Source organism: Pezoporus flaviventris, unplaced genomic scaffold (assembly GCF_033815535.1).
Source record: "Pezoporus flaviventris isolate CSIRO_AGI_PZ_B2104156 unplaced genomic scaffold, CSIRO_AGI_Pfla_v1 ptg000001l, whole genome shotgun sequence".
Classification (NCBI taxonomy): domain Eukaryota; kingdom Metazoa; phylum Chordata; class Aves; order Psittaciformes; family Psittacidae; genus Pezoporus; species Pezoporus flaviventris.
The window spans coordinates 9290217-9314051 of record NW_026892549.1 but is presented as its reverse complement, the minus strand read 5'-3'; the positions used below and the strand labels follow the sequence as shown (position 1 = coordinate 9314051).

At 41.7% G+C, this 23835-nt stretch overlaps 1 protein-coding gene across 13 annotated transcripts in view; it reads left to right on the top strand.

The window, feature by feature from the left end:
* NCKAP5 (NCK associated protein 5) overlaps positions 1 to 23835 on the top strand; it is a 507525-nt gene that overhangs the window by 339472 nt on the left and 144218 nt on the right. For 12 of the 13 annotated variants that reach the window (XM_061442407.1, XM_061442190.1, XM_061442334.1 and 9 more), the window contains one exon: positions 6767 to 6857. The exons of the other annotated variant lie outside the window; for it this stretch is intronic. In XM_061442407.1, the coding sequence (XP_061298391.1) occupies positions 6767 to 6857 (91 nt within the window). The remainder of the gene's footprint in view (positions 1 to 6766; positions 6858 to 23835) is intronic. 13 annotated transcript variants of the gene reach the window in all.

Here is a 23835-nt window from a genome sequence, read left to right as displayed (position 1 = left end):
TTCAACTCTGGTTTAAAACGGTTTAAGTTTCTCATCCTGTTCTCTACTTGGCAGGCTGGTTCAGAGTCTCACTTTTTCAGTGATTAAAAACATCCTAATTCCAGCCTAAACATGCTTGTAACCACTGTATTCCCATCTTGTTTTGTCAGTCATTTGCCTTGGATTAGTGTAGTTTTCTTTCCCATTTTAATTTCTCTCACTGGTTCTATTGGGGAAGTCATAGCTGTGTAAGTCCTTGGTGTGTTAAGTTTAGCAAGATAAGTTGTTTAGTCTCTTCTCATGACTGTCATAGTTTAAGCCCAGCTGGTAACTCAGAACCATGCAGCCACTTGCTCACTCCCCCTCTTCTTCCCTCCTCTGCTCCTGGAGGGATGGGGAGGAGAATTGAAAGACTGTAACTCCCACGGGTTGAGATAAGAACAGTCCAGTAACTAAGGTATAACACAAAACTACTACTGCTGCCACCAGTAATTATAATAAGGAAAACAACAAGGGAAGAGAATACAACCGCTTACCACCCACCGACTGATCCCAGCCCGACCTGAGCAGGGATCTAGCCCTTCCGGGTAGCTGCCCCCAGTTTATATAGTGGGCATGATGTGCTGTGGTATGGAATACCTCTGTGGCTAGTTTGGGTCAGGTGTCCTGTCTCTGCTTCCTCCTGGCTTCCCCTCCTCACTGGCAGAGCATGAGACTGAAAAGTCCTTGATCAGAGTAAACATTACTTAGCAACAACTAAAAACATCGGTGTTATCAGTGCTGTTCCCAGGCTGAAAGTCAAAAATACAGCACTGCACCAGCTACTAAGGAGAAAAATGACTGCTACTGCTGAACCCAGGACGGTATCCACCCCTTATTCCATACCATTCACGTCATGCTCAGATCCCATATTTTAAAATGTACCATTGCTTTTTGTCTCTCATATATATGTACACACACATATATATATACACCCACACCCACACAAAAAGAGAAAGATATCATTCCTTAGTCCATGGACTGATCCCTCTAAAGTTGCTGAATTCATTCAGTCCATGATGTCAGGCTCCACTGCTTGTAACAGTCTTGCAGAGCAGGAGAGACTGTGCAGTGTTGGACTGTTGCCTGCTGATGACACCGCGGAACTCATCTGGTCACTGCTGAGCTCATCTGGTTTTGTCATTCTTTGTTGGGATGATGGCCGGAGGGAGGTCAGGGTCAGGTGACGGTGACCTGAGGACAGTTCTGCTGCTGTTGGCTTTTCCCAAGACTTTATTCTCAGCTGATGATCATGACGGCACAGATCTTCTTTTCAAAGCCCAGAGTGGTGGAGATGGGCATCTAGCTGATGTGTTATATAGTAGGCAACAGCATATAATTGAGTTCTTTGGCTGTTTTCCCCCAAACTTAAATCCCCTGAAGGCCCACATTGGACTTCCCCATCCTCCAGCATTACCCACCAAGTATATCCGGGTCCCTGAGCAAAAGGGCTTCATTACCCGAAGCAGGAATAACCCAGACTGTCTTCCCCAGCAAATTCTTTACATGCACCACAGGAACTTTGTCCCCCTCTACAGTATGTAAAAGTTCTGACTGGGCTGGGCCAGCCCTGTTGGCAGATCTCCTGGTGTTGACCAACCAGGTGGCTTTTGGTAAATGTGTATCCCAGTGTTTGAAAGTCCCACCACCCATTGCTTTCAGTGTAGTTTTTAACACCCCATTGTACCGTTTGATTTTCCCAGAGGCTGCTGCATGGTAGGGGATGTGATATACCCAACTCAATGCCATGCTCTTTGGCCCAAATATCTATAAGGTTATTCCGGAAATGAGTCCCATTGTCTGACTCAATTCTCTCTGGGGTGCCGTGTCACCACAAAATCTGTTTCTCAAGGCCCAGGATGGTGTTCCGGGCAGTGGCGTGGGGCACAGCGTATGTTTCCAGCCACCCGGTGGTTGCTTCCACCATGGTAAGCACATGGCGCTTGCCTTGGCGGGTTGGTGGAAGTGTCATATGGCCAATCTGCCAAGGCTCCCCATATTTGTGCTTCAACCAAAGAGGCGTGAATAACCTGGGCAATAGTGTCCATTGTTAAGCCCACCCCTCGATCACGAGCCCATCTGTATGTTGCATCTTTGCGTTGATGGCCTGAGGTGTCATGAGCCCACCAGGCTAAAACTAATTCGCCCTTATGTTGCCAATCTAAATCCATCTGAGACGCTTCAATCTTAGCCCTTTTTATCCACTTGTTGGTTGTTCTGGTGTTCCTCAGTGGCCCGACTCTTGGGTACATGGGCATCTACATGACGTACCTTCACCACCAGGTTCTGCACCCTGGCAGCAATATCTTGCCACAGTGCAGCAGCCCAGATGGGTTTACCTCTGCGTTGCCAGTTGCTCTGCTTCCATTGCTGCAACCATCCCCACGGGGCATTTGCTACCATCCATGAGTCAGTATAGAGGTAAAGTACTGGCCACTTTCCTCATTCAGCAGTGTCCAGGGCCAGCTGGATGGCTTTCACCTCAGCAAACTGACTCGATTCACCCTCTCCTTCAGCAGTTTCTGCAGCTTGTCATCCAGGACTCCATACAGCTGCCTTCCATCTCCTATGCTTTCCCACAATACGGAAGGACCCATCAGTAAACAAGGCATACTGCTTTTCACTTTCTGACAGTTTTTAAACGGTGGGGCCTCTTCAGCACGCATCACCTCCTCCTCTGGAGACATTCCAAAATCGTCGTCCTCTGGCCAGTCCATGATGACTTCTAAAATTCCTGGACAACTAGGATTTCGTATTTGAGCTGGCTAAAAATGCTGGTGTGTTATCAGCACTGTTCTCAGTCTGAAGTTGAAAGCACAGAATTGCACCAGATACTAAGAAGGAGAAAAATGACTGTTACAGCTGAACCCAGGACAATGAAACAGACTCTCAATTTCTCTAAATAACCTCAGAGCTGTCTCTTCAACTGAATCTTCTCTGAATGAGTCACTCCTGAACACTGGTAATTCTAATTCCAGATAGTAGTATTCCAGATGAAATCTTGTCAGTGCTTTCCACAGTAGCATTAATATTTTATATTCCTTAAACCTTTATATTCTATGAACAGAATCTGGTTTTAGAGTGCCTCACTTCTGGTTTATGCCTCAAGAAATTTATCCTTTGGTTAGGACTGCCAGAGGACTGTTTCCCTACTCTAAACTGATGTTTTGCCAAGAAACTTCAGGAGTTTCTATCAAACATGGGTTTCATTTATTTTTCCCTAAAAAAAAAAAAAAAATCCCTTTTTTAAAAGAAAAAAAAATTGAAAGGAACACTTCAGTTTTAAGAAAAATTTCATTTTCGATTCAAATAATAGATGTAACATAAAAAAAGTGGTACTAAGTGAGAAGCTTCAGACATAGTAAATAGAACACTAATGAAAGGGGAAAATAAATGTTCATAAATAGTGATTGAAGAGTGTAGACTCAGGAATGGTGAGCTTTGGAGATCATTTCCGCAGCTTGTTAACAGCTTGGTAGTTACATAAGATACACAGAATCTTTGGCCAAACAGTTTTTTTAGCATAGTCCATCAAGCAGGCAGAATGCACGTGTGGAGAACAGCTATTCTAGCTGTAATCAGCAAGTGCTTTCGTTGGGGTGGGTCCATCTAGTATGTTAGAATAATGACCCAGAGAAGATAACCTTTCATGGTTACCAGAAGGGGAAAAAAAAAAAAAGTCAGTGTGCAGAAATAGCCTTTCATAAAGCTCCTAATGTTTCTGGTTCACTTCCAAAATATACACGTCCTTTGGAAGCCTTGTCTGGGGAGCAGAACATGGGATTTCAAGTTAAATTTATAGAGGCTCAACTATTCTTGCATTCTTTAAAAGCGTTTATACTAAATCCTTCTGGCATGTACTGTCACTGTGGAGAGTATTATAGATCATAATATAACAATCACTTTTCAATTAAGGTGCCGTTAATTCATGCTTCAGAAGTTTTAATTCATAAGAAACAAGCCTTGATTATTATCCTGCACCGTGTTTGTTTAAGCAGTTCTTCCTGCAAATGGACAACTGGGGTGCTAGTGCAAAGCAGTTTATAAACTGCAAGGGCAGGGGCCATCAGAGCTTTACAGTAAATTTGACTTTAAACATATTTCACCTCCTTCTGTGACAGAAAATAGTTTTTTCTTTCCTCTTTCAGATATTTGATGGGTAACTAAGGCTTGTAAGATCCTCTCAGTGCTGTTTCATAGTGACATGACCACACAGTGTCTCTATGCCTGCGGTTCAGATTTATGGCTGTCAACTCTTACAAACATTTTTGTAATAGGTGCAAGCAAGAAAACGAGTCTCAACTGTGTTTAACTGAGCTCTTTGTCATGTTGTGAAGATTATTCTGTTGCATAGAAATGGAGTGCTGATTGGAGGCATATCTAGTTGCCACATGACACTGCGCTTGCCAGTCCCTGTTTGACAGACTGTTTGACTCTTTGGCTGGGCCTTTTGTCCAAAAGAGACCATCTAAATTTGACTGAAGATGAAATGACCTATTGCATTTAAGAATTCTTCATAATTTTTTTGAGCTGATTTAACTGATGATACTAGTATGCAACTAGACTATATTTTCTCCTAATACTATTAGGCCTAAATTGAAAAACTCTTGCTTTTAGTGATAGTTGGATCTATTCCTTCTCCCATTTTTCCTTATTTGTTAATTTGTAAGAACATTATGGAGGACTAGAGCTGGAGCTGTGTATGCATATATAAACACAGCAATGAAGAATCCTATTACATCGTTATTTAAAAGGGAAATGATGACCATGTTAAGAAATGAAATCTTTCAGTGAGGAGTACACAGGAATTTATGATATGAACCAAAAGGATTTGGTCTTCTGTGTAAAATGCATGTGATTAAGGTCAGCCTATGAGCATAAATGGTTCCAATCTGCAACTGAAAAACTGCACCCCTGTCTGCGCTAGAGATTAGAGCTGGCTTGTTTTCATGCACATTTGGTCAACAGATGGTCCAAGTATTCTGTGGGCATTCTGGCAATGTAGAAGTCTGCACATCAATGACAAAAATCCATCATATGAATAAGTAAATGTCAGTGTTCATCTGATTAGAATGAATACCCAGTGTCAGCATCTACAGAAAAAGTAGTGTAGCTGGCTGACTTGAAAGGACAAAAGCTAGCAAAACATCATATCATTGCTAAATTAGCCCATACCATTAATTCTGATAAGACTGAAAGAACAGAAAGACTATGAGGCTTGTGTAAAAAAATAGTTATTTGCCTCTGGTCAGAGGAGTTAGCTAATATTTGCTGTCTTTCTGGATTGTTACCTTAGAAATAAAACAAACAAAAAAGATACTGTGAATAATTCTTCTGCTCAATTGTATTTGCTGTGAATGGTACACAGAAGTCATATTTCCCTAAACACAGGAGAAATAAACAACAGCAGGCAGTTTCTGGCCTGATATGCCTAGGAATACTGGCTCTTTCTTTAGGGTCAGTTTTAATACACAGTGTATCTGTCAATGTGGCTTAAGGTATCCCTCTCTCTCTCCCCTGCCTTCATGTCACCCACACACCTGTGCCACAGAAGTTTTCCCTTCTTCAAGCCCCTGTTCCAGCTGGGCTGTTTTTCCAACTAAGTCAAGGGACTGAGGTAGCTTAAAAGGAAAAGAACAGAAAACATGAAAGGGGCAGTGAGGATAATTACTGTGTCCATAGAAGAAGCTGTACAGGGGTCAGATTTCGGATGAGGAGATTGGGAGTGGGGCAAAACATTGGGGACTTTTGCCTGGAACTGGCACATAGCACTTTTTGTTACGAAACGCAGCATCTTTGTTGCTGTTTTCATCACTGCTTCTCCAGTTTTTGATCCATTTCTTCCCCTTCCCAGCTGAAACCAGAACCTTTATCTGTGGTCAGCCTCAGTTACATCTCCTAAAACCTTGGGATTTAATTTCTGATCCATCTTAAATGGGACCAGTGTTTTGTAGCTGGCTTCTGTTATTCTCAGCAGTCTTACTGGGTGAAGGACCAAAACCCTATTCTCTCCAGCCTCCATTCAGGAGGGTTGGTGTTATTATCAGTTTTAACATGCTTGATGAATGCATGTAGATCAAAGACAACTTTTGATGGTGTCTATTAACACCTTGTAAAATGGTATGCAAACCTTCCTTCTTTCACTGATGGAACAGAAGTTGATTATGTTTTCATGAGACGATAGTACCAGATTGGAGCCTACACTTGCTTTTTACATCCCTTTGAAAGGGCAGAGAAGGGTGAATGTTCAGCAGCTGTGCCTCTATAAACAAATGTACTGGTACACACTGCTGTACCTATATAACACAGAAAGTAAATACTGGTAATGTATTTGACAGTGTCTAAATTGCACAAACCAGACAACTGGCTAGAAATACAGCAGGTTGGGTTTTTTTTAATGTGACTGATTCTGTTCCTAACTGACAGTAATTTTATCATGGTGTTTGGATACACTGTTGACAAGGTGATGTCTTTTGCACACATTTGTTTTTAATTTTTGTTACTGAGCTCCAGTAGGATTTTAACAATGCAACTAATTGCCGTGCATATTCAAAAGATGAAAGAGTGCCCTTAATGTGTTATTCATAACATGGAGTATGAGAAAATTATAAAGCCAGGATTGTCTTTAAATATTAATTTCGTGGTAGCCATGGATGCATTAGGCTCTTGTAAAGAACAAAAACACTGAATACAACTCTTAATTTTTTTTTCCACACAGTTGACTTTTATAAATATTTTCATTCTTTAGAATGGAGGAGACAGTGAGAAATCTGCTGCAAAGCCAAGGATCCCCAGGCCAGCATGGAGAGGGAACTGTCAATATCGTGAAGGTGTATCAGGTATTAGTGACTTACTGCCTGTTTTCTTGTGATAGAAATGTTCTTTAAAACAAAAGTTGCACTGCTGAAATAAATGGGTCTGGCATTGCTTCCTCTATTTGTTTATTACTTACGAATACTTATGAGTGGTGGTTGGCACCATCTACATTTTCCCAGGTGTTCTCTCACCAGAGTTTTAAGGTTTTTTTCATTTTTACTGTCATTGTGTTATCTACAGTTGTTGCTCCTCACAGTTCACAAGGGACAGAGAAACTAGTTTTGAAGACGTCATTAAAGCACTTAATATTTTTAACTGATATATTCCAGCATCTTTAGAAAACACAGATGCTTTTAACATCTTGACCTTCAGATTGTGATGTTTAAATTTATCCACTCATATTTTTATTGCCATAAGATTTACATATCAAGCTTCATAGTTTCTTATTGCTGCTTTTGGCAGGTGTGTTTTATCAGTTTCACTTGGGGTACAGAGAGAGTGTCTCTGGACAGAATTTAAGAGAGCAAATATTTTAGAGGTTTTTCAGAGGGAACCAGAAAGGAGAGGTTTATGTTTTCCTAATGTACTGATGTATTCTGGAAGTGGTGAACCTGAAGTGGTGGAATGCCTTGTTAAGTGTCTGGAAAAAGGAATGAGGTACATCCCAGTTAATCAGATATTCTGCACATGAATTCTTAAAAAAAAAAGAACTTAATGAAGTAGTCCTATCCTGTAACTTTTTAAACATAATAAGCATTCCTTATGAAGACATAAAATGCTGACATAATATATTAAAGTCTATACTGGTTAGTGGTCCTTCAGATAAAACACTTCCACAATTCTGGTTGTGTCAGTCCATTCCTACAACTGATGGCTCAAAAATACAGCAATATAGCTAAACAAAACTTATATTAAAGAGTATTTATGACTGTAATTAAATTTTCATTTTAAGCTTGGATTGAAGGGAAAAGAATCTCTTAGATTAACCTTCCAAAATAATCACTTTTTCTTCTTAAAATGATACCCTGTAAAATTTAATTTCAGGACAAATTAAACTTTTTGTTGAAGATAGTGCTTTTAGAAACTGGTTATAAAGCATCTATATTTTACTCAATACCCTTTTGGGATTCAAAAATAAAACTCAGTTCCCTCCTCTTGGTTTGAACTTTAAATCCACACTTCCTGCACAGTGAGTCTTCTGAAATGGGCTCAGTATCAGTTTCTCCTTTGACTGGATTACTTGTCTGTCTGTAACAGACAGCTGGAATGGTTTTATTGCCTGCTTTTCTGTATGCTGTCTTACCATGGAAGCCACAGTAGGGTGGTACCATAATTATGTTTTAGCTTCTTTGGGTTTGCACTCTCAACAAGAAAAGCAAAAAAGTACTTCAGTTTCTTTCCATCAAACTGAGGGTTTGTTTTTCTTTTGGGCACTAAACTGGAAAAACATTAGCTGTGTGGTCTTTTGAAATTTAAAATTGTGTGTGCGGCTTTCCTAGAGGGGAGATAAACTAGTCATTCTAATTTCGGTGCTTGTGTATTCTTCATCTTTTTTTTTAACTCTTGGAAAAAAAAAGGTAATTTGATTGGGGTTTTGCTTTTGCCTCCTTTGGGGTCATACTGAGGTGGGCATTTGTTGCCTTTTGCCAGCCAGCAGAATGGGCACTGTAGTGTGTTTTGTGTAAAATCTCTTGGGCTTATTTTCTGACCAACAAAACAAGGCAGTTCTGCCCAGCTAAATGTTAGCAAGAACAATTCTTTGTTTTAATTCAGCTTCGCAAACAGCCCTTTCCACCTAACAAAGTGCTGTCTAACCCCCTTTTTCCCTTTCTTCTGGACATGGGGTTTTATTTGAATCTGCAAGGTGGTAGCTGGGATGATTTCCCAAACCTTAGCCTACCTATCTTAGAGTGAAGTCATCTCTCTCCCAGGAGCTTAAAGCACCCACATACCTGTTACTCTGGGATAATTTTAAATCTCCACACCTTCCTTCTCTTCCTGTTCTTGTTCTTGGGAATGTTTTCATTCATGATATCAAAGCCATCTTGGTTTTTAGCAATTTTCATTTCTTCCATAATGTCAGTATGCAATGTTATTTGCTTATGAATTTCTTTTCCTAATTCATGACTCAGAAGCAATGGGTTTTCCTTTCCTGGAGGAGTAGCTAAGCTACTGCATCATATTCATGCCATACATATATGTCATCATATATTAGTCTGTGATTAGTAAAATAAGTAAAATAATGCCGACCATTTTCATGAGCTTTTTTTTTTTTGACTGTCTCTGCCTTCTTCAGCCTCACATCCCTTTTGTTCACTTTTATGACAAATTTCTGAACAAGTAGGTTTTTTTCTGGGAATTTCAAGGAATGGCTCTATTCACATGCAAACCAGCACATTCCTGCCCTCATATGGCTATATGTACGTCAGAAATGGGTTCACTGGAGGTGTGTTTGTTATTCAGTTGAATGGTAAAAAGTATGCAGTGTGATTTAGGGAACAACTGCATGTAATAAGAAAAGCTAATACCTGAAAGGCTCTTCAGAACAAATTGTTGGCAAAGAATCTGTGATCTGAAAAGTTTACGAAGTATTTTAACATTGGAAAATGTACTAATAAAGCATTATATGAAACAATATGTTATTGAAACCAGCTGTGTGGAAATCCTGGATGAACATACCTAAATATGTGGTAAGTTTTATTGCAAACATAGTGTATGGGTTTGGCAAGAGGCATCAATATTGCAATAGAAGAATTTCATTTTTATCTTTCCAAGTGCATTCAGACAGTTTTTTGCTATATTTGTAAGGGTAATTCACAAATGGGAATAGTTTGAATGTACAACCTAGGTAATGTTTCTTAGAAACACTGATGTAGTCAGGTTTTGGGAAACCTGATAACCATATTATTATTCTGTATTTGTAAATGAGGTAAATATGTGAGCTAACATGTTCAAAAAAGATTTTTATTATCTGAATTCCAAGTGACATACATATATCTTTATGCACAAAATTTACTGAATATATAAATAGTAACAATATTTTGAAAGCAATCCCCTACAATCAGGTACCTTATAGAACATACTCTGAATTACCTTTCTCTGTGATGATTATGGTATGATTGGAACAATATCATCAGTACTCAGTGCAATAGAGTATCAGTTTTTACTGCAGTTTCACAACCATACATTTCACAACAAATGAGGACATGACCTAGATGATCTCCAGTGTGACTTAATCAACACATGTCCTATATTCTCTGACACCATGGTAAGTTAGTTTTAGTGTGTGAAGCCTGTTAAAATTAATATCTGAATAGTCATAAAAGATACCTCTGTGCAGTAAACACTTTTGATCTATTGACCATTGTCTACATACTTGTCTTTTTACAAATCTAATTATTGTTCTGGGATGTATGAAATTGAGTTCTTATTATAATACCAATATGCCTGACTCCAGAATAAATATTCTTGCTAATGAACATTAAATGTTGCATAGTGATCACGTTGGAAGAATAATAATAAGATAGAGCTTAGACCATGCAGTATTACTGCAATACTATGTTAGGTCTTGCTGGGATTCTTCCTTGAAGTAAAATATTCTAACCCTTTTCATAGAGCTAGTTGCCCTGTGGGAATTAAATTTGCTGGACTTACAGATGGATGATGTGATTAGGGTAAAAATTTAGAAGCAGGACTGTACATAAAATTCTCCTCTGTTACCACTTTACATAATAATAACTGAGGGAAGATAATGAAAGCTCATGTAAATGTAGACAAGAATATGTGTGATTTGAATTGCCTTGAACCATAGTATTACTTGCTTAAAAGTTTACTTGACCAAAAGGGTCTAGTAAGTAAGAGCTTTATGATGTTTACAAGAGCATTGCTCATCTGAAAGTAAGATTATGAAAGGACAAACCAATGTCCCATACATTAATATTATTCTCATTCAAGACACAAGTACTTTAAGATGAAGAATTATCCCTAGAAATAATTGTGTGCAGTACCTGAACCCACGATATTAAAACAAGCATCACACAGACTTCCCTTCCTAAATTTGTTCTCATGATTTAGATATAAAAACTAGATTCTCTTTCCTGTTTGATCACAATACTGGATATCTAGGTAGAGTTCTACCTGATTACAGATCACTCAAAGACTTTAAAGTGGTTTGTTTTTTTTTAATTTCATTTGACTTTATATCAGTGTACAGTGAGCTAAATGGTGAAGAGTGTTGTAAGTTCACAGCTTGTTATAATTCTGGACTTGTCAATGTGTGCACTAAAGATCAGGACAGACATGGTGCAGTCACATCGGAGAGGAAGGATGATCTGCTGTTTAAAGCCCTGTGTTTGGGAGACTACATTTTAATTCTTTCATTTGCTACAAATCTCTCAATTTCCTTGGACAAATTCACATTATCTGTCCATCTTTAACCTTTGTCTGTATAAAGAGGAAAAAAACATATAATTTAATCTCAAATATATTTAATATGACATCATATACATGAACTGCTACTTCTGTGGTAGCAGGAACTGTTGAAAGTACTGAGCTAGATAATGAAGAGATTATAAAAAAAAGAAAAAAGGCTTTTCATATTTCCTTGCAAACTTTGTAAAAAGCTTACTTCCCCTAAGGAGTTTGTTTAACATACAAATACTTCTAATACAAAAGGAATCAATTTCAAAGCGGAGCTTTGATGGTCTTCAAGGAGGGCTAGCCTGTCTTGAATCACAAAATACAGAAGTGGGAGTTTGCTGTTGGGAGATCAGGGATTTTGATACATGAATTGAAAACTTAGGGAAATAAAAGCGTATGACTTGCAGGGGTTGTAACCTTTTCAGAACCCCACTGTGCTTCTTTGAGATTTGCACTCAAATATGCTGTGGGGACCAGGCACATTCTTTTGATCAGCAGGAACTGAAATCCTGAGTTGTAGATAGCATGAAGCCACCCATGCAACGTCACTGGTGTTGTCATCCCTCAACCTCTTTCCTAGTACACAGTGTCTTTGACCAGCTGATACAGTCTAGAGTATTAGAGGGGATTTTCTGCTGGACAGTGCAGGTCTTCAGAGAATGACTACAGAAATTCAAGAGGGGAAGGATAGGAGTAATGCTCTAGGGGGTTGGTCATGGAAAATGATCCCTGTGCTGAGGTCAGTGCTGCTGAGTCTGCACCAAGAGAAGCCGGGCTTGAAGAACTGATGGGGATTATAGGTAGCCCTAATAGCAGGGCACATTTCCAGGTTTCTTTGGCCCTTGGTGCAAAGGAGAACACCTTGATTCCTTCTATTTCTTTCTGTAAGTGGTATGTCCCCTGTCTCATTTTTGCTCCACTTCTCATTTTGGCCCCCATGTGACTGCACTGATAATCAAAATGGCTTCAGACAGTTTGAGCAATTGCAGCCTAAGTATTTGGATGGGCTTTTCTCACTGAGTAAGAGCTGTGACACTGTTTCAGCTGTTTTATTTTCTCACTGTGGAGGGATGACAAGATTTTGAGAAGTAATGACTTCCGAAGAGATTTCTCAGGCTCTAGTGTGCACCATGAGAATAATGGCATATAGCTCCATGGGGGACATCTGTCCCATTTTCAGGGCATCACCGCCAGTGCAACATTAACTCACACTGCAGCTTCACAGGAGGAGTGGCTTTGAATATAGGAAAGTTCAGTTCCATTTTCTGCCCTCTTTCTGGATATAAAGATGTGTACATGTGCCTGCCTTATCCAAAGCTTAGAAACAGTATTTATCTATAAATAATACCAGTAGTTTCAGTAGAAATAATTTCAGCCCTACAAGACTCATAGCTCTCAGGTATGTAGTCTGGAGGGTTTTGCCAGTTGCTTTCTGAAGCAGGTGTCACTGTGAGTGATACAGGCACATTTCAGGTGGCATTGTTGGCCAGATCAACACAATTTTTTGTCTGCATGTTTTGTGAGACTCAAGTGTGGAACAGTTGTTGTGACTGTCACTTCTAATTTGCACAGCCGTTGCTGTTAACAGCTCTTTCATGAGAAGAAAAATGGTATCCGTTGGGAATATAATTTTATCTTAAAATGAAATTATACAAGCTTAATGTTCAGGACATTGATATGTGACATTTTATGGATGGGGCATGGCCGTGAATTATAAAAACAGCACTAGTTGAATTCCCTAGCTGAAATTCACATAGGATTTTTAATGCTAACTTCTACTGCAGAAAGAGGAAATATATCCTTAAAATTAAACTTTTATCTCTGGACTGGAAGTGCCCACAGGATGCATCAACTATTTCCAAGCTGCTAAGGAGAATATTATTAGGCAACGCTTAGCAGTTTTGTGTCTCCCAGAGAAAGCAGAAGAGGAGCCACCCCCACCCTTGGGAGCTCCACTGGAAATCGAAGGCTGTAAAGGAGAAAAGCATTTGCTGTTGGACTGCTTTTCTGTACAGAGAAATTCAGGGCTAGTTCAGTAACAACTAATTCCTTATGGCTTTTCTTCTGGTGGATTTCCACCACTGTGTGAAGATTCTGATAAAAAATTGTTCTTATATTTAACTAAAATGAGGTTGGATTCTTGCCCCCAAAGGAGAGTGACAGTGCTTCTCACTTTTCTAAATGACAGTCTTGTTGAAAGGAACATATGTGCAAATAGTTTTCCCTTTTTGTTTGTTTGGAATACAGTAACAAAGCAATGGCATTACATTTAACATAAAGTCTCATAACTGAAATGTGCCATTTGTGTGCCTGTTTCTCAGAAAACAAGCTATTCTTTCCTTCCCAGAATCCTCTATGTATCTATAGTAACAAGAGGTGATTTGATGGCTACTGTTACGTATTATTGTAATTCTACATTTCCATTTTTCTCTACAATATAGTGCTTCTGTCTTGTGCTGTATCTTCCTTCTTGTTCTTGTGGGATGAATCCACAAAAATCAGCCCACATACATTGCCCGAAGCCTATACATATGAAACAGGCATAACAGAATTTCAGAGACACTATTTGGAAAGCAATGTGATGATGTGGTTCACAGCCTGACTGATACAGGTCATCATAATGCATACAGGGGCTTCCCATTTCCACGCAGCAGGTTGTCTGCAGCCTTAATTTTGCTCTTAATGGCGGTGTTCTGGTTGCCTTGTTTCTAATTCAGGGATGTATTTGAGAGAAATGGATATGGCTCTAACATGAGTCTTTCATAATCCTAAGAGACTGGGATAACCTCCTGGAGTTTATAGCAAATACCAGTTTTAAGATAATCTGCCTGATGCTTGGAGAGGTGTTGGTATATCTGCATGTGAAGGCCAACCTGGGGCTCTTTATGTGGATGTGTTTCTCAGACAGATCAAATCACATCTACCAGCAGCAGCAGGGCTGTCGTGGCACACAGGCAGAGGGCAGCCCATTTTTTGGCTGTGTGAGAAAGCAGGTCTGCAGGGCTGCTATGGCACACTTGCTGTGGAGCCCAGCACCTCTTTAGGACCTTCTCTGTTTCCCAGTAGAGAGATCCCCAGGGAGTTGCCATGTGCCATCTGGCAGCTGCTTTTAGTGCTCCCAGGTCTGTAGCATGTCTCCTGGCTCTTTAGCAAAAGAAAATTTTAATAAGGGGGTCTTACCTATCTGTAGCCTATCCCGATCCATGTGAGGATCCAGAAGTGCTTTCTTGAGCTGATACAGCATTGCCCATCCTGGTTTGGTATTGGAGAGGTTCAGGCTGGGCAGGAGGGTCAGGCAAGTAAGTAAGAAGTATTTTTTAGCTGTAGATTACTTTGTGTTTTCTGAGTTAGGATAATGAATAAGAAATAAGAAATAGAGACCATTTTATGCAATCAGCTGTCTAGTGACAGAGGTGTTGGGACAGAAAAATTGAAAAAAGAGTTTTTATTCCTCAGTATTCCAAGGTTGGGTCTTACGTGTGGCTAAGTCACTTGCTCTCTCCCTGTTTCTACATCTCCATAAAAGTTATTGTTCACTCTGCATTCTGAACTGGGATTCAACCATGATAAAGAAGTGTTACTTTTTAAATACTGAAAGTTGAAAAAAAAAGGTAAAATTTTATTTACTGAGTAAAAAAAAAAAAAAAAGGAGATTATGCCATATTCACATTCTCTCTTCGAAAAATATTAAAAAAAAAAAGGCTGCAAAGGGAAGGAAAGTCAGCTGCTTGTAGCAATTTAAATCCAGAATAGTTCTATTGCTTTAAATTGCTGTTACATAAAACTTAACTGAATTAAATTTTCAGAATAATTTGGCTTGTTTGTACTTCAGTCAAAGGTAGAGACTTCAATAGCATCACCGTAGGCAAGTGTACTTACTTTAATACAAACTCCTTCAGGAAAGTTTAAATGCTGCAGATGGGTTTCCTGGGAGGAAAGGTGATTAAGTATGGTACTATAATGAACCAATTTATAAGAGGATATCTGCATGAAAAATCACACTGCATGTTCTTTTCATAATACCATATATACACATACGAAGAAGGAACAGCTTAGCTTCTAGAACAGGTTTTTTTTTTTACTGCTGACTTCACTGTTCAGTGTAGCTGAAGTCTTCCATTTTGAAAAGGAACAACAAACACAATGAAGTATAGCCACATTGCCCTGCCACCACTGTGCCTGAAACCTGGCTTGAAAGAGTCACCTCCAGAATGGGCAGTATTTCATTTCATTTCTGACAGATGAAGTGCCAGAGGCCAGGGTGCTGTTGATAATGTGAATATCCATTTACTAAAGGCAGGATGGTGTCAACAGCAATATTTGGTTGCAAGGTTAGTGTAGTTTACTTTGACACTCAGGACTGACATTCGGCTGTGGACCTGAAGACAAGAAACTCCCATCTGCTCTTACTGATCTGGTAAGTACATTGAAAAGTGAACTTCACTAGGAAGGTTTTCTTCTTTTACAGTCCTTTTAATCTGAACTTATTTCAGAAAAATAGATGTTTCCGATGCATGGAACAGCCAATAAAAGCATCATCAGGAAATTTATTAGTGTTACTGCAGACCTGTTCAATAGGGGTGATAGCTTGTACTAGTGAGGAGTGTTTTGAGTGAAGAATAATATGTAGTACATTTAGATTGATATGCCAGTGGTTGGAGGCTCATAGCAAAAACATAAAGAAAGTACTTTGTACTCTTACCCGTCACATATACTTAATCTGGGGAATGTTACTGCTCACTTCATTCACTTTGTAAGTAAAATTGAGATTCGAAAGAAGAGTTTCCTGTACTTTTCCTGACAACGTTAATGTTAAACTGTGAACAATTTAGGATGTTTCTGTAAAATTTTGGTGACAGGTGCATTCTTTTCTTTCAATTTTGATCAGCTTGTTCTGAACAAAAGCTGTTAGCTAAACAAAAATATATTATTACTACACTTGCTGATGTGCTATCTAAAACAAAGCTATATTGTAGTCTGTCCTTTCACTGGGAGAAAATAAAGCAAGAGAAAGCAGGAAAATACATAGATAGAAGTACGCAAGGTAAAACTGAAAGTCATATTTTTGCAGCCTTATAGTCAGAGATCATTTAGATTGCACTGTCTAGTTGTATGAAATTACTTTGAGTTTTGTACATTCTAACTTGCTTGCTGACTTACCTTTTTTTTGAATCATCGTGTTTAATGGGGTTCTCAATAGTAAATAAAAATTAAAAAAAGAATATTGTAAATGGAACGGACATATTCAGGTCACAGTGATATCAGTGACTACCCCTCTTGCAGGAATCTGAATTCATCACTCTTACTTCACATTGTTCTCACTTAACATACAAGTGTCTTTTATATATTACAGGTTTCACTGCATGAAATAAGTTATAAGGCATATTAGAAGATACTGCAGAATGTCAAAGGGCATGTTCAAGAGGGATTGAGCCACAGTAAACAATTGTTAATTATGATTGTTAATTATGATTTGGGTCAATTGCTGAGGTGAGCAGCTCGAGAGAGGACGCCTTCAGCACCTGAGCTGGGGGGAAGCTCAGCGTCCAGGAGCCTCAACTCAGAGCGGCAAGAGCCACCGAGGGAGCCTCAAGTCCTCGACGGGACCTGCCCGGGAGCCGGCAGCTCAGCTGACTCACAGGGGGCGGAGCCAGGAGCAGCGGCACCAGCCCTGAGTGGGTAAAAGCCGGCCCCTGGGAGAGCGGCAACCAGGGCGTGGCAGTTTGCGCTGATAGGGGAGCGGACCCGGTCTGGCTGCCCCGGTCTGGCTGCCCCGGCAGTGGCCAGCGTAGGCACCCGGACAGCGCCGATGAAGGGGAGGCTGCAGTGCAGAGCTCGGAGTGGAGAGAGTGCCTGCCCTGGTCTGGTGAGGGGAGGGGGCACAATGGGCAGGGCTGCACCCGGTGCTCCCTGGTGGAGGTCCTCCTGCAGCAGGGGCTGAGCTGCGGGACGCTGTCAATAGGCTACGAGATGTCAGGGAAGCTGAGAGGGAGCCGGACTGCTTGCTTCAGGCCCAAACTGTGCAGAGGCATCAAGCGTCCACTGTAGCTCATGGAGGAAAGGAGGCCGCTAACCCAGAAAGCTGGGAAATAGTAACAAAAAAAAACCCAAACAAACAACAACAACAACAAAAAAAAAAAAATAAAAAAAAAAAAGGAGGAAGAGGACAGTTAAAAGCAAGGGGCTTCCTCATAAACCTGATGTCCACGCTCAGAACTGCTTTGCTGTCCTGCAGGGGGCTAACGAGGAAACACACTCGCACCAGGAACAGCTGGCTGATTGCACTGGTAAAGATCTCTACTAGTGCTGCCAGGAAAACAGTGGGTCGTAGTAGTAGGGGACTCTACTTAAAAAGGGACAGAGGCACTCGTCTGTCGGCCTGACCTTGTCTCAAAAGAGGTGTGTTGCCTACTGGGGGCACGGATCAGGGATGTGGTAGAGAGGCTGCCTGCTCTAGTAAGTCCCACTGACTATTACCCAGTTCTAGTGATCCGTGTGGGTGCTAATGATATAGATAGCAGTAGCTCAAAGAACATAAAGAAGGACTGCAGAGCCCTGGGAGAGGTGTTTAGGGGCTCTGGAGCTCAGACTGTCTTTTCGTCAATTCTCCAGGATACAGGGGAGGACCTAAAAAGGCGGGGCAGATTTGCCAGGTTAATGAATTATTAGATCGGTGGTGCCATAGTCAGTGGTTTGGGTATCTTGAGCATGGGACTCAATTTAGTAGGCCAGGTCTAGTGGGGGCTGGTGGAGCTGGTCTGAAAAGCGGAAGAGTGGTTTTGGTAGGAGGCTTGCCAGACTGGTCAAGAAAGCTCTAAACTAGATGTGTTGGGGGAGGGGGGCATCATTCCGTCCCAACACTCCCAGTCAGTTGCCAGCACCTATAATAAATCCTCGGAGCAATGTAGATATATTCCAGCTGCTCCAGCCAATGAGCTGGCTTCATTTGGAGCTCGGCTCAGATGCCTCTATACAAACGCCTGTAGTATGGAGAACAAACAAGAGGAATTAGAGATGTGTGCACGTCTACGGGGGTATGATATAATAGATATCAGAGAAACATGGTGGGATGGCTCCTATGACTGGAGTGTTGGAATGGAAGGTTGCAGGCACTTTAGAAAAGACAGGCCCAGCAGGCAGGGCAAGGGAGTTGCTATTTATGTCAAGGATAGGCTGGAGAGTATGGAACTCTGTCTGGGGACAGGTGATAAGTCAACAGAGAGTTTGTGGGTCAGGGTTAAAGGGAGAACAGCTATGGGAGACATTACTGTGGGGATCTGTTACAGACTGCCTGATCAAGACGACTCTGTGTACGGAGCACTCTATAGATGGATAGGAACAGCCTCACACTCGCAAGCCCTTGTTCTCATGGGTTACTTCAACCACACTGGTATCTGTTGGAGGGCTGGTACGGCCCAGCACAAGCAATCCAGAAGGTTCCTCAATTGTATGGAAGACAGCTTCCTTCTGCAAGTAATAGAGGAGCTGACAAGGAGAGGTGCCATGCTTGACCTCGTGCTCACCAACAGGAAGGGGCTGGTTGGAAATGTGACACTCCAGGGCAGCCTTGGTTGTAGCGATCATGAGATGGTCGAGTTCAAGATCCTCAGGACAGTAAGAAGAGTGTGCAGCAAGCTCACTGCCCTGGCCTTCAAAAGAGCACACTACGGCCTCTTGAGGAATCTGCTTAGTAATGTTCCATGGGATATAGCCCTAGAGGGCAGGGAGGCCCAAGACTATTGGTTGATATTCAAGGATCACCTGCTACAAGCTCAGGAGTGTTGCATCCCAACTAGAAGGAAGTGCAGCAGGAGGGCCAGGAGACCTCCTAGGATGGATAAGGAGCTGCTGAGAAAACTTCGAGGGGAAAAAAGAGGCTTATAAAAGAAGGAAGGTAGGACAGGCAGCCTGGGAAGAATACAGGGATGTTGTCCAGGAAGCTAGGGACCAGGTTAGGAAAGCTAAGGCCCAGTAAGAATTAAACTTGGCTCAGGATGTTAAGGATAACAGGAAAGGATTCTATAGGTACGTAGCGAATAAAAGACAGTCTAGGCATAACGTGGGCCCTCTCCGGAAGCTATCAGGAGAACTGGCTACCCTGGATTTGGAGAAGGCTGAGGTTCTGAATGACTTCTTTGCTTCAGTGTTCACTGTCACATGCTCTGACCACACCACCCAAGTCTTGGAAGGCAGATGCAGGGACTGTGAGAATAAAGACCTTAGGCCCACTGTAGGAGAGGATCTGGTTTGAGACCATATTAAGAACCTGAACATGCACAAGTCCATGGGACCTGATGAAATCCATCCGTGGGTCCTGAAGGAGCTGGCAAATGAAGTTGCTAAGCCGCTGGCCATCATATTTGAAAAAACATGGCAGTTAGGTGAGGTTCCTGACAAACTGGAAAAAGGGAAATATAACCCCCGTTTTCAAGAAGGGGAAAATGGATGACCCAGGGAATTACAGAGCAGTCAGTCTCACCTCTGTGCCTGGCAAAATCTTGGAGCAGATTCTCCTGGAAGGCATGCTAAGGCACATGAAAAACAACAAGGTGCTTGGTGACAGCCAGCATGGCTTCACTAAGGGGAAATCCTGCCTGACCAATTTGGTGGCTTTCTATAATGGGGCTACGGAACCGATGGACAGGGGGAGAGCAGTTGCTGTCATCTACCTGGACTTGTGCAAACTGTTCGAAACTGTCCCACACGACATCCCTGTCTCTAAATTGGAGAGACATCAATTTGATGGATGGACCACTCTCTGAATAAAGAACTGGCTGGATGGCCACACACAAAGAGTTGTTGTCAATGGCTCAATGTCTGGCTGGAGACCAGTAACGAGTGGTGTCCCTCAGGGATCAGTGTTGGGGCTGATCTTGTTCAACATCTTTGTCACTGACATGGACATTGGGATTGAGTGCGCCCTCAGCAGGTGTGCTAACGACACCAAGCTGTGTGGTTCGATTGATATGCTGGAGGGAAGGAATGCCATCCAGAGGGACCTCGACATGTTTGTGAGGTGGGCTGATGCCAACCTTATGAGGTTTAACCATGCCAAGTGCAGGGTCGTACATCTGGGTCAGAGGAGTCCTAGACACAGCTACAGGTTGGGTAGAGAAGAGATTTGGAGCAGCCCTGCGGAGAAGGACTTGGGGGTGTTGGTCTGTGAGAAAATGAACATGAGCTGGCTTCAGTGTGCGCTTGCAGCCCAGAAAGCCAAACGTATCCTGGGCTGCATCAAAAGGAGCATGACCAGCAGGTCAAAGGAGGTGATCCTGCCCCTCTACTCTGCTCTTGTGAGACCTCACCTGGAGTATTGTGTGCAGTTCTGGTGTCCTCAACATAAAAAGGACATGGAACTTCGGAACAAGTCCAGAGAAGGGCCACGAGGATGATCAGGGAACTGGAGAACCTCCCGTATGAAGACAGTCTGAGAGAGTTGGGGCTGTTCAGCCTGGAGAAGGGAAAGCTGCATGGAGACCTCCTAGCAGCCTTCCAGTATCTGAAGGGTGCCTGTAGGGATGCTGGGGAGGGACTCTTCATTAGGGACTGTAGTGACAGGAGAAGGGGTAACGGGATAAAACTTAAACAGGGGAATTTTAGATTGGATATAAGGAGGAAATTCTTTCCTGTTAGGGTGGTGAGGCACTGGAATGGGTTGCCCAGGGAAGTTGTGAATGCTCCATCCCTGGCAGTGTTCGAGACCATGTTGGACAGAGCCTTGGGTGAGATGGTTTAGTGTGAGGTGTCCCGGCCCATAGCAGGGGGGTTGAACTTGATTTTCTTAAGGTCCTTTCCCACTCTAACTATTCTATGATTCTGTGATGAAGGAAAAATTTCTTGGTGAGGGAGAAAGGGTAGCAAGGTGCCACTAGAAAACATTTTTAAACCTTTTTGGAATTGTAAGTCAGTAGTTCTTGGAGCAAGAACTTTTTTCAGCTTGTGCTGTCAGGCTGAGCTAGTTGTGCATAGCTTGGGGCTGTTTTTCCCCTGAAAGTACAAAGAAACCCTCATCTACAGTTTCTGTCTACATCAACAATCTGGAAATACTCATTTCATATCAGTCACTTTCAGTGAAGAATAGTGCTGAACACTAGGAGGTCTGCAGTGAAAGTAACAATGAAACTACATTATCTAAGAATACATCAGGACTACAGAATGGCCTTACAAGAAAAAAACACAGTTTATTATTATGTTTTCATGGTTTAACCCTACCCAGCAACTGAACACCACACAGCCACTTGCTCATTCCCCACTCCAGCATGATGGGGGGAAGAAAACTCAGGGGCTGAGATAGGAACAGTTTAATAATTGAAATAAAATTAATGGTGGTAATAATAAAAAATTGCAATGAAAAGGAAAATAACAAGGAGAGAAAAAAGCAAAAACAAGTGATACATACGAATTGCTTGCCACCAAGTGACTGATGTCCAGCCAGTCCCTGAGCAGCAGGCCTGCACCAATTTTCAGCCTAGTTTATTGCTGAGTATGATGCCACGTGATTTGGAAATATCCCTTGGGTCAGTCAGGGTCAGCTGTCCTGGCTGTGTCCCCTCCCAGCTTCCTGTGCACACCCAGCCTGCTCACTGGCAGGGTGAGAGGCAGAAAAGGCCTTGACCCTGTGTAAGCACTGCTCAGCAGTAGTTAAAACATCCCTGTGTTATCAACACTGCAGCACAAATACAGTGCATAGACCCATACCAGCCACCATGAAGAAAATTAACTCTGTCCGAGCCAAAAGCAGTGCATACGTCAACAATTCTGCATATAAACTTGTACATTGCAGTTTGGGTTTCAAGGTTAAGAGTGTCTATATCATAGCAGGAAAGAGTTCTTTAGAAGTGTAGTGTAGTACGCCTGGTTCAACAAATTCAGTCACCGAAATCTAAGATAACTATTTAGTAAATATCTTAGTTAGAAAGTCCTGTGAAAGCTTCTGAGATACTATGGAAAGTGCTAAATGTTTTGAGATGCTGAGATAACACTTAGCTTGGATTCCATATTCTTTGCATTCTGGGATGGAAGGTAACAAAGCATTCTTGTTACCATTGTCTCTGTGTACAATCTGTTACTAACTGCATTGTGAATAATTAAGTTGGTTTGGTTTTTCTTCAAGTAAGTGCTTATGACCAATCTTAACAACTATTTAATTACATATCTTACATGTATTTTATTCTTGGGTTAAAAGTGTGATTAAAGTGTGTTCTTTGGAAAATTACAGGTGTAACTCTCAGAAGAATTTGCAACCATTTAAAAGCATTTTCTCTAATAAACTTCAGAAGCTGAAGAATTTAAAGGAATTCAGAAAAAATGCCAATATACTCAGGCATCACAGTCTCACACCTGAAATTGAAATAGAGATCATTTGTATCTGAGGGATCTTTACCGCATTGCATCTGAAACATTTCACATCTCTGAAGAACTTGTGTTTATCCCATGAAAATGATCTTTAGCTTCTGTAAGCAAAGATGTCATCTCTAATTAATACTAATCAGTTTTCAGACAAGCATTTAATGCTCACTGGGAAAATCAGCATTTCAAATATCTTGATTTTTTTTTATTTTAATTCCTGTTTGGTTCAATCAGAATTTTGTCACATGTCCTTGTGAAATGCTGCTGTTCAGAATCAGTACTGTATCACAGTATCACAGTATCACAGTATCACAGTATGCTAGAGATTGGAAGGGACCTCAAAAGATCATCTAGTCCAATCCCCCTGCTGGAGCAGGAACACCTAGATAATGTTACACAGGAATGTGTCCAGGAGAGTTTTGAATGTCTCCAGGGAAGGAGACTCCACAACCTCCCTGAGCAGCCTGTTCCAGTGTTCCGTCACCCTCACTGAGAAGAAGTTTCTTCTCAAGTTTAAGTGGAACCTCTTGTGTTCCAGTTTCTACCCATTACCCCTTGTCCTACCATTGTTTGCCACTGAGTAGAGCCTGGCTCCATCCTCGTGACACTCCCCCTTTATATATTTATATACACTAATAAGGTCACCCCTCAGTCTCCTCTTCTCTAAACTATAGAGACCCAGCTCCCTCAGTCTTTCCTCGTAAGGGAGATGCTCCACTCCCTTAATCATCTTTGTTGCCCTGTGCTGGACTCTCTCCAGCAGGTCCCTGTCCTTCTTGAACTGAGGGGCCCAGAACTGGACACAATATTCCAGATGCGGTCTCACCAGGGCAGAGTAGAGGGGAAGGAGGACCTCTCTCGACCTACTAACCACCCCCCTTCTAATACACCCCAGGATGCCATTGGCCTTCTTGGCCACAGGGGCACAGTGTTGGCTCATGGTCATCCTGTCGTCCACTAGGACCCCAGGTCCCTCTCCCCTACACTGCTCTCTAACAGGTCGTTCCCCAACCTATACTGGAACCTGGGGTTGTTCCTGCCCAGATGCAGGACTCTACACTTTCCCTTGTTATATTTCATCAAGTTATTCCCTGCCCAACTCTCCAGCCTGTCCAGGTCTCGCTGGATGGCAGCACAGCCTTCTGGCGTGTCAGCCACTCCTCCCAGCTTAGTGTCATCAGCAAACTTGCTGATAGTACACTCAATTCCCTCATCTAAATCGTTGATGAATAT